Source organism: Micropterus dolomieu, linkage group LG11 (genome assembly GCF_021292245.1).
Source record: "Micropterus dolomieu isolate WLL.071019.BEF.003 ecotype Adirondacks linkage group LG11, ASM2129224v1, whole genome shotgun sequence".
NCBI classification, from domain to species: Eukaryota; Metazoa; Chordata; class Actinopteri; order Centrarchiformes; family Centrarchidae; genus Micropterus; species Micropterus dolomieu.
This window is the reverse complement of record NC_060160.1, coordinates 2,249,377-2,261,310: the sequence shown is the minus strand read 5'-3', so window position 1 is coordinate 2,261,310 and position 11,934 is coordinate 2,249,377. Positions and strand designations below refer to the sequence as shown.

The 11,934-nt window shown below is 40.3% G+C and overlaps 2 protein-coding genes across 3 annotated transcripts in view; both read left to right on the top strand.

Annotated features, from left to right (window-relative positions):
• The window catches only part of kcnh5b (potassium voltage-gated channel, subfamily H (eag-related), member 5b), a 1,142,829-nt gene that overhangs the window by 506,366 nt on the left and 624,529 nt on the right, over positions 1–11,934 (top strand). The gene's annotated exons all lie outside the window — the stretch shown is intronic.
• The window catches only part of LOC123978924, a 3,587-nt gene continuing 723 nt past the window's right edge, over positions 9,071–11,934 (top strand). Inside the window, exons 1-2 of one of the 2 annotated variants that reach the window (XR_006827086.1) lie at positions 9,071–10,903; positions 11,411–11,512. Coding sequence is in view for 1 of the 2 variants with exons in the window: in XM_046062576.1 (XP_045918532.1) it covers positions 9,250–10,903; positions 11,411–11,460 (1,704 nt within the window). In the remaining variant the exon portion in view is untranslated. Of the gene's footprint in view, positions 10,904–11,410; positions 11,769–11,934 lie in introns of those variants that run through there. The other variant, XM_046062576.1, reaches the window with a different exon arrangement.

Here is an 11,934-nt window from a genome sequence, read left to right as displayed (position 1 = left end):
GAGTGGCTTCACAACAACTCCGTGGCTGTTCTTGAATGGCCCAGCCAGAGCCCTGACTTAAACCCAATTGAGCATCTCTGGAGAGACCTGAAAATGGCTGTCCACCAACGTTTACCATCCAACCTGACAGAACTGGAGAGGATCTGCAAGGAGGAATGGCAGAGGATACCCAAATCCAGATGTGAAAAACTTGTTGCATCTTTCCCAAAACGACTCATGGCTGTATTAGATCAAAAGGGTGCTTCTACTAAATACTGAGCAAAGGGTCTGAATACTTATGACCATGTGATATTTCAGTTTTTCTTTTTTAATAAATTAGCAAAAATTTCTACATTTCTGTTTTTTTCTGTCAAGATGGGGTGCTGAGTGTACATTACTGAGAAATAAAATGAACTTTTTTGATTTTTGGAAAATGGCTGCAATGAAACAAAGAGTGACAAATTTAAAGGGGTCTGAATACTTTCCGTACCCACTGTAAGTTTCACACCTTGGTCACATGATGACACCTGAACCAACTATATTAACTCATTTTATTTAGGAACTTTTTTTAGCCCCCTATCCCGATCCTTTAAAGGGCTACACATAGTTTATTAATGAAATTCCCAATCCATTAATCGTTTGTGAACGGTCATTACGCTGCGAGCTGCATGTGAAGAAACTGGGTCGGATTTTCAGCATGCGCGTTCCCGAACCTCTTGACCCCAGATTCTGAACTGCACACACAGCGACAACCCCGCAGCTAACAACATGGAGTCTGACAACACCAAAAATTACCGGCTCCCAGCACAGACTCCACGTAAGGATAAAAACCGAAAAAATAACTTTTATGTTCTGCAGCTGGTCAGGCCAAACGAGAATCTGATCAACGACGTGAGAAAACACAGCAACATCTGAAAGACCTTTTGAGTCACGGAGAGACCACTGCTTTGTTTTGGAACCGACAAAACTGACACGGAGGCGGCCGTACGGCTGTGATCAGCAGCGATCGATCTGCGGTCGCCAGTCGTTATGTGTGAACTACTCAACCTCGCATCAAACCGGCTCCCCGACACATTCGCGTCATTTCCTGTTTCACATTTCACGTGTGTTTTCTTGACAAAACGTGGTTTGGAGACCAGCGACAGCCGGTGACACAGCCGCTGTCAGCTGGTGTAGCGTGTGACCCCCTGTCACCGATCAGTCACATAGTGTGAACGCCACAACGACTTCAAGACTCCCATCACAAGACGGCAAGTTGTGTAGTGTGAACAGCACGGAGATCGTAGTCTGCACGAGCCTTAACCTAACTGTTTGCAAAGCATGTGAAATTGATTTGTGCTTTAGTTGGCTCAAGTTAGATAGCGTTAGCTCGCCGGCTAACGCAAAATACTACAGTTGTCTGGCTTTCCAAAGTACTTCACCTTTACTTCACCATTACTCGACCCATATTACTATCCTGTGTACCACCGGTATTATGTCAAAGTGTGAATTTTAGCCTGCAAGAAATGATGTTTGATGAAGAAGTGAACGATAACCGATCCAAATCAAACATTGCCCCAACTTTGTGTCACTGCTTTCATGCTTTTAAAATGCTTTCTACTGTGCTTTGTTCATATATCTATTGTTTTGGGATGTTTGAGTATTTATTTGTGTATTTATTACTGTCTTTTTTTTATTCAGGCACAGTAACTTTTGTTGCACATAAACTTCTGCACATGACCATAATTCTATTTTGCCGAGACACTGGATTAAAATGTGCCCAGATCAGCTCCAGTACCGATTCGTAGTATTGGCTTGAGACATCGCTACTCTGACCTTTGAGTATTTATACAAGTCCCAAAGCACTTAATCTTAAAGCTGCGAGACCCTGAGCTATAACGAGACTCCTCGGCTGTTCAGACACCATCATTAATGATCATAAACTCTGGGCTGAGCTGCTCCTTGATGTTCAATGTCAGCAAACTGCTCAGGCTTAAAACATTTTTAATATCTTATTACCTAATGTTATTGATAATATCTCAGTTGAAGAAGGTCGAGCTGGCTAATCATTTTTTTCATTTTCTTATCAACCTTTTAAAACTACCCTTCTCTTTATAGAAATAAACTAAATGTGTCTATAAAGCTACAAACATCTCTCCTCTCTCCTTCCCTTAAAAAAAAAAAAAAAGCACTTCCTGTCTGTGAGGCGTGTCCGGATGAGGTCATTGGGCAGAAACAGACATGACATCACCAGCCATAGGGTGGCGGTGGTGAGGAGAGTGTAGAGGAGGAAGAAAAGGAGGGGAAAGAAGTGAGGAAGGACGAGAGAAGAGGAGGCAATGCTGAAGCTGATTATAATCATGATAACTATGACAGCAGTTATGATCACGTGACTCAGATGATTAATTCTGGCGATGACGACTCACTGATGAATCATTACTGTAGTTTAACAGTAGTTTGAAGTCCCTGTGAGTCGGACATACTTTATCTTTTAAATCACCTTGTAGTTTTATCTTTCTGTATTTCTGTCTGATAAACACTGCTGCTGTTCTAGTTTTCTGAAAAAGGTGCTTTTTAAATATTTCCACATCACTTGAGAAGGATTTTGTCTGCACAGCTGCAACCGGGTTGCATTTATTTCCTTGCTGTAACCGAGTCTGACTTTCTTGCATGTTTAGCTGATGTGCTGTGCACTGATTAGAAGACTTACTTGGAATGAATTAATAGGGAGTGTACCAACTGTTTCCATTTTTCCTATAACTAGCACCAAAGTAAATAGTGCATCCCTGGAACAGTCCTATTTACAGTTACACTTCCTTTATAGGAAATTCTAGGAAATTAAGGGGCTTTTAAAATACTACGTTACCAAGATACTTTACTGTTGCTTAAAGTAAAAACTTAACTTATATAGAACCTTTCAAAACAAAGTTATACAGTTGCTGAAGAGCCTTAAACCTGCATTCTTTTTAACGGCCAGCAGGGGGCGACTCCACTGGCTGCAGAAAGAAGTGTGATTGTACAGAAGTCTATGGCTGTGTCCGAAATCCCCACTCATTCACTACTTCCTACCCCCTATGTAGGGAGTTGTATGTAGAAGACTATATAGTGAGCTCACTCGCGGACACTAACCCGATTGTTGTTTCGGCGCTGTTAATTACGTCATTGCCGTCGGGCAATCAGTTTTTTCTATCAGCACAATGCATGATGGTATGTAGGGCTTGGTTAGTGACCATCGGTTGTCCGATGCTGGGATACATTGAGAGGACTATATAGGGTATAATAATTATCACTATACATTCGGACAGCCCTACAATATGGCGAGCTCACTATGAGTAGTGGGTGATTTCGGACACGGCTTATGAGAAAATGTTGCTGCTTCTCAGCTGATTTATTACCTCAGAGCTGCTCGAGGTGCCAACATTAATTACAAACAATAAACAGATTACAATATTGTAAAGACTTCAGCCATCTTAACAATCCTGTCTGAGGATATTTATCTTATTTATGTACCGCGATTCACTAAGTGTCCAAATTAGTTTTTGTTCACTCCTCTATCGATGTCAACAACCATCACGCTGTTATTCAAGCCACATGCAATATTTTCTGCATAGAGCCAGTCGGTCTGTATTGAAACAAAATAAAGATAATCTCGACCTTGGGTTACTTAGCGAATATATAACAGCGCGTCGTTATCAAGACAGCTGCATCAGTCAGTCGACCAATTTTATTTATTTTATTTCGCAGCACAGACGCAAATAAAAATATATAAAATATACCCTGTATGAATTATGCAGGAGAGGTAAGATACCCTCAAGGGCTTATAGTGAAACCTCCCCTCTGGATTTTCAATTGATATTATACAAAATTATTATAGAAAAAATTATGACAATAATAATAATAAACAGTTGAATAAAACATGTACAACACACATACTGAAATTTAGCCAAGTATTTTTTCATGCTTGACTTAAATACTGACAATGACAGAGTAGTTTTGAGGGGAATAGTATTCCAAAGTGATGGTCCTCTGTATTTTATGGAATATTGTCCAAGAGTTTGATAATAAGGGAGATGAATACTCTTTGCTTTGTTGGATATGAAAGGACATCACAGTTATGAAATACTTTTGGTAGGTTATGATTTTCAACCATACATTTATTGTTACATAAAGATGTTTAATAGATATTGATGTTGAAAATGGATAAAATATTTAATTTCTTGAACAGAGGAGCTGATGGTTCATATCGATTTGATGCAGTTGCCAATCTTAAAAACTTAAAAAAAAGTTAAAAGACAGGATTGATTTACCAATCAACAAACTTTTCTGTGACTTCATGATTTTTCCGCACACAGTCAATGTGGTTTTTCCAAGATACCATACCTTACAATATTCAATACATACAATACCTTTTATTTTTTATTACTGAAAATGAGTTTTTTCTATATTTGATGAAAGTTTGTTCTTCTGGAAACACTTTGCAGTATATAGTAGAACATCACTAGCTTCTCTCATCAAGGAATTGAATGGTTTTGTATGCTATTTAATCACTAAAAAAACACTTTTGAGAGGTTTTGAGGTGAGAAATTAACTGTGTAGAAGTGGAATATTGGCAGTTTTAGAAGGCAGGTTGAGAAGCCCGACAAGTGCCCACGAGGTTAGCGGTGGCAGCTGGCCGACCAGTCGGGCCCACAGGTCCCAGTTACTCAGACCACTGCAGCTGCAACAACAGAGCAGCAGAGGCAAGGTCACAACTGTAAGATGGTTTCAATCTGAGAAAGGGTTTAAAGTAAATCACAATCAATGTACCCTACAGAACATTCTCTGCTTATAAAACTTATAAGCACTTTGGAAAAAATAAACTTGTTCTAAATAGACATTACATCAATCAGTAATTCACTTGAAAGATATTTAATTAGTTAAATGGTTTAATTAGGGTTAGGGGGAGACAAAACTAATCGTGACTAGTCGACGAATCGAATACATAATCAACAGATTTGTCGACTACGAAAATAGTCATTAGTTGCAGCCCTAATAAATAGCACTTTAAACTGCCTAATTTAATAAATTGGACAGATTTACTCCAATGACTCGCTCATGCTCAGTATACCGAAGCTTAAGGACTGTCTTGGATACTCACTGTTATTGAGGTTTATTGTAATATTCTTTCTATTGTTTTCCTTTTGGTGTATTTTACCTCCCTGCCCAGGGACTACAGATGAAAAAAATGAGAAAAATCTGGCATTTTTAGATGGATGCAAAAGCTAAAGGGGTTCATTATGGTGCTTTGTCCCCTTTTAAATAAATTAATAAATAAATAATGTAAAATAGTAGAAATGAGATAAAAATGAAAGCTACAAAAAGGTACAGAATAAAAACCTACTGAACAATAATATTATTATTAATAATAATAATGTTAATAAAGTTAAAAGAGTACATATAATGTATAAAATCAAGTCATTATTCACAGTTATTATTCTATCAGCTAGTTCCCGATGTAAATTTAAATTTTTTTACAATTTTCATTCAGTAAAGTTGTTGTACCGCTGTGTTCAAACTAAACTTCCTCCTTAGTTAAGACTCTTACTGTTTGATCTTTGTTGTTCCATGGTTTAGTAATCAGAAGCATACACACTCACTAACACAAACATAGTCCTTAAATCTGTGAGCTCAGTTTCAGGACGTACGCACGTAACAGAAAACATCTTGTTAAACATCCTCTCTGCCGTCTAATCCTCACTGATCTCATGATTCAAAGCTCGCCGGCTGTTTGTGAATCAGCAGTCTGGAGTCTGACAGGAGACTGTTTTCACGGGAGCTGATTCATCTGTCTTTCGTGAGATTAAAGCCGAGATTAAAGCCACACCGTGGAAAGATTTTTATGTAACACAGCAGCTGTTTTATCAGCTGCAATCACAGAGTGAGGCTGACGCAGAGAAAAGGGTTTCTTCCACTTTAATAAGATGCTGCTAACTGAAGCTTCAGTCGGTGATGTTCCCACCAGAGACTGATTTAGCGGTAAATGTTTCATTTAATATTATTATTTTAACCTTTGTTCAACCAAGAAAAGACTCATTGAGATCAAAACTCTCCTTTATATGAGTATTTCCTCCAAGACAGGCTGCAGACATAGAAAACTATTTACAATGACAATAAATAAAAAAAATAATTGGGTCATTAAAATGTCAAACTTATGATTAAAAGTGTTAAAGTGTACCCTAATATTGTACAAATCAAATGTAGAAACATGTAGGCCTACTCATGCTGACTAACTTATGTCACCTGCCTGTTGCTGTAACATCACTAATGTGAATAGTGAAATCTAACCTCTAACGTCGCTGAACAAAAATGCCAAACTGCTTTTTAGAACTCTGTCTCCTAAAATCTGTGTTTATCTACCAGATATCATATCATATCTCAAGCATATGGCTCTTTTAAATAAGGCGGGGCACATTTAGGAGGTAACAGCTGTTATTTCAAAGTGTTAGATACATATTTAACCAACATTAACGTATATATAATATTCAGATCGGTCTCGGTATATCGATCAGGATTGGGTCAAAAATCATTAAGACATCTCTAACATTTACCAGTGATGAGACTTCTTGAGCTGAGGCTGGTCAGATTGATTATCGGCCCACAATGATCATAATCTTAAGGTTGGCGAACTGTTTTACTCTATGGACTAAAAACACAGGTTGGATGTTTGTATTTACACAAACAACAGATGAATTTCTGTGATACGTTTAGATTTTTCAAAAAGGTTAAACTGCACTTCCTCCATGACTGTATATCACATCCTCCTCTGTCCTCTCCACCGGCCGCACCCCCAGCACATGGTCCACACCCACAGACAGAGGATTCAGCTCTCAACCCCGGCTTACTGTTATAAATCATTTACAACAAAACCAAACGTTGTGTGTTGCTGTTTAAAGTCAGAAGGAGGGTGTGTCGCTGTGACTTAAAATAAACGGTGGAGAGATCGATATGGAGAAAGAAAATACAGCCACGAGAAAACACTGCAGTCACAGAGGAACAACAGGGTGTGTGTGTGTGTGTGTGTGTGTGTGTGTGTATGTGTGTGTTTGTGTGTGTGTGTGTGTCCCGGGGGTCTTCCAGCCCAGCCCCAGTATGAATAATGTATCACAGGGGAGGAAGATGTGTTGGAGGATCTTCTGTTCCTGGTTGTTAATCTTTCCTTTTCTCTCTCTCTCTCTCTCTCTCTCTCTCTCTCTGTATCATGTTTCTGAACAAGAAGCAGCAAAAGGTACAAAAATAAATAAATAAATAAATAAAATCAAACTCAGTCGCGTGTTGAGGTCGTAGCAGCAGCATGAATCCTGCGTGCACCGCCGAGAGTGATGCAAAAGATTTAATTCAATTATGCTGAAAAATTTAAGCAGTTAGAACACAGAGAATTATCTACTAAGAATTAACCGTTAATATAAAATGAAATCAGAGCACTGCAGCCCGATTTAAAGGGTCAAGATCAAATATATGTCACGATCGTGGTGTGGAGGCAGGTTGGAGGACCCAAACGCAGGACACAGAGTGGAGCAGTTGTAGTTCAACGAAGGGTTTTAATAAACAAACAAAAGCGAGCACACTTACAGGTGAGTGGGTGAATAACAGAAATCCAAAATCCAAAAGTACAGGGAGACGAGACAAGACAAGCAAGGCTGGTTACAGGCAGGCAGAGAGTACACACACGACAGACTGGGGGGGTAACATGAACAATGACCGGACAAAGACAAGACAGAAACACCAGGTATAATATAATATAATATAACACAGGGACTGCAGGGCGGGAGCAACACAGGTGAAAGACATGAGGCTAACGAGGCACAGGTAGGGAGAGAGAGAGAGAGAGAGAGAGCAGGGGAAAACAGAGACAGACATGCAGAGGGATCACTGGGGTAACAGACATGACAAGGGTTACCGAACACTAGACGAAAGACAAGACAGACCACCAAAACCCAACAGACCAAAATAACACTAACTAAACACAAAAGTGCAACACCAAGGATGGCCAACCGGCGGAGCGTGACAATATAGAAACTCTGCAGTCTAATTTGTTGTCAAAAGGCTTTTAAAAGAGATCGACTGAAAGCAATCAAGTATGTTTAAAGATGATTTCCACTGAAAAGATGATATATACCCACTTTATAAAATCTTATTTTTGTGTCCACGAGACTTTAATAAGACGCTGCAGATTCTACAAATGTTTCTTAATTGAAGCTTCAGTCGGTGATGTTCCCACCTGAGACTGATTTAGTGGCAAATGTTTCTTTTAATATTATTATTTTAACCTTTGTTTAACCAGGAAAAGACTCACTGAGATCAAAACTCTCCTTTATATGAGTATTTCCGCCAAGACAGGATGCAGACATAGAAAACTATTTACAATGACAATAAATAAAAATAATAACAGGGTCATAAAATGTCAAACTTATGATTAAAAGTGTTAAAGTGTACCCTAATATTGTACAAATCAAATGTAGAAACATGTAGGCCTACTCATGCTGACTAACTTATGTCACCTGCCTGTTGCTGTAACATCACTAATGTGAATAGTGAAATCTAACCTCTAACGTCGCTGAACAAAAATGCCAAACTGCTTTTTAGAACTCTGTCTCCTCTCCACAGTTTAAGTTTGATTTACACACTAAATCTCTTTAAACAGTGTGTCCTCTTCCTGTACAGCCATAAAAACCCATGTCAGAGAAGATGTGAGTCAACAAAAGTATTGATATACTCATCTGATATACTCAGATTTATGAGCAATGCTATGGTAGAAAATTGATTTTGCCTATATGCATGGTGATAATTATACATATATATATATATATATATATATATATATATATATATATATCTACTGTGTACTCCATTCAGCTAATTTGCTATTATATTGTTCACTCTATCACACCAGTGTTTATGTTAGAGTGAATTGCTGTGGAATTGTTTTGCCTCGTCTCCGCTCATTCACGTGTGAATCTCAATTTCAAGGTTGAGAAATTCTGCTCTGTAGACAACACAAATATGCCGCTGTCTTAAATGTTTATGTATCCCTTCGCTCTGGGCCAGATGCTCTAAGCCGCCCAGTGTGGAAGACAGACCTGCAAGAGAGAAGCTGTTTTTCAGCAGAGCCCAATCATCGCTTTGATCCTGAGAAAAGAACTTGCATATTGAAATTAAACAGAGTGGAGGAGGTAGAGTCGACTATCTCGAGTACAGACTTCAGTGGACCTTTAGACGCTGTATGATACAGCAAGAAAACTAATGAGAGATTAAATGGGGAAGTGTCAGAGTAAAGCAAAGACTGAGTGGGAAACGGCTCCTAAAATCCTTTCGCCAGTCGTGAAATTCATGACTGAAAAAGATGAAGCATCAATGAGACAATTTGATAAGTGGGTTGAAATGGGGTTTCCGGCAAATGGAAGCTTTAGTCTGAGAACATTGGACCAGTTCAAGACCATGTTGGAGAGAAAGGAAAGGAGAGATGCAGAAGAGCACGCAGGCTTGTCCAAAAAACAGCAGAGGAATAACCTTCCATTCAAAGCAGACTGGAACGCATATAGTGCTTGGAGAGTGGAGGCCGAACTGAGGGAAAGGAAAAGACTCAGAGGAGAAAGACGCAATAGAGAAAAACTGGATAAGAAGGAGAGAAATAAAAAGAAAGCCATTAGATCACCAGAACAAACTAACACACTTTATCCTCCTTTGCCCGAGGCATGCAAATCACAGAGTCTGTTCTGGCTGGATCCCGACCTGGCCTCCGCTCCGCCTCCTCCTTATGCTCCAGATCCAGTCCGGATACCAGTCCAGGATTTAATCCAAGCTCCAGAGCCGAAAGAAGATAAAGTCCTTGCTGCTGCCGAGCCTGCTGCCTTAGGGCAGGAGCCGTCCCGTGAGAGCGCTGACCAGGGCCCAGACCCCGCTGTGAGACCTCCGTCTTCCATGAACTCGTACAGAAGAAGCCCTCCGCCGTCAGAACGAGATCAATACGAACTGAGACAAGGTAAAGCCGATATCCTAAAGAATGAAAGCGCAGAGACTGCAGGGACGGGAGAACCGATGCTGGATTTCCGACCGTGGTCGGAAGAGGACATTGATGAAGCAATGGCTTACGTGACCAGCCCGACTGAAGACTTGGAGAGCTTCACGAAGCAGCTGGAGCAGTTTGCTAAAGAATACAGGCCCACAATGACTGAGCTGAGGCGACTGATGAGCAAAGTGCTCAAACACGACTTTCACAAGGTATCGGCATACTTCACTCCAGATATACAAGGCTGCAGACTGAAGCACGCCGAGTACAGCAATGGCGACAATGCCCAGTACAGACTGGCTATCACCGGCCTCGTTATTGCCTGCCAATCTGCTTTCCCAGTCCAAGTAAATCTATCCAACATCACCACTTTGGCGCAGGGCTCAACAGAAACCTGTAGGGCTTTCCTAGCACGCCTGACTGAAGTCTTTGATCTCTATAGCGGTCTAAAACGGGGACAGATGGGGGTAACTCCGATGCTCCCTTATGAAGTGTACCTGAAAGAATATTTTCTGGGCCGGATAAAGCTAGACATCGCTGCTGAAGTGAAGAGAAGTTGTATTTCATGGAAAACAGAGTCACTTCAAAGGATACTGGAACACGCTATACATGCAGAAGATCAATTAGAGGCTAGAGAACAAAGAAAGAAAATCCGTCAGCAGAAGAAACTGGAGAACGCACTACTGACAACGCATAGATCCCTCACAGGCCAAAGACACGAGCCTCAGCGGGGACGAGGTGGACAGCGAGGCCATTACGATCCATGTGTTTGCCACTGCTGTGGGAAAACTGGACATTGGCGGGTGGATTGTCCGAAGTGGAAAGGGAGCATATTCAAAGGCGGACTAAGAGCGGGGAGAGGAGGCGGGATGGACCAGCCTGTCACACACACACCAATGGGTGAGTCTCCAGCTACAATATGACAAAATAATGAATGCTATAATACACATTAAAGCTTAAAGTGACATTATTAAACCTGATCATGTGATATTTGTAATGTACACAGACGAAAATTATGCATGTAGAAAGCTGCCAGAGGCCACTGTGTACTTATATTGAGCTTTTTTGCTATTATAGTGTTCACTGTACCAAGTCAGTGTTTATGTTGGAGTGAATAGCTGTGGAATTGTTCTGCCTCGTCTCTGCTCGTTCACGTGTAAATCTGAGTTTAAAGGCTGAGAAAGGCTGTAGACAACACAAATATGCCGCCGTCTTAAATGTTTATTCTCTTCTCTGGAGATAAAGCTCTAATCCTTTTTTTTTTAACACTCCTTTGTTCATTTCTCATTTTAAATCAATTCAAAGTCATAATATATTTCATCATACTGTGTCACAGTTAAACGTGACTTTGGTTGTTTCCCATGTGTTCCCCCCTTTCCTGCGATCTCTGTGTATGTGTTTCTGCAGGTGGCACCTGGCTCTCCTCCACACCTGATCCAAATCACCTCTGCTCTTGAAATACTCCTGGTCTCCTGTCACTCATCTGCAGATTGTTTTTGCCTCCTCGTGGTAACGTACTCTCAGCCCAGAAACCTAGCTTTGGTGTTGTAGTCAAGACCGCACAAACCAAGTCAAGACCAATACCAGAGTTTATCGAGACAAGACCAAAACTTTTAAGGACTGAGACCGAGTCAAGACCAAGACCAGTTCCCCACGTTACATGACACAACATAAAATGTGGAAATCAACTAAAGCATCTTTATTCAACACTCCTTTTCCATGATGACCATCACCTTCACACTAGAGCTGTGGTGGATCAACTATTATACTATGAGTTAAATTAAGTAAAATCTTTTTCTGTCCATTTTCCTCAGTAAAATAGATATCTTAATAGAAAAGTTAAGTGCTAATTAATTTGTGATTCAAATCAAACATTAATTAAACAGTTGGAGTGCGTGTGAAGGGGGGGGGGGGGGGGGGGGGGGGGGGGG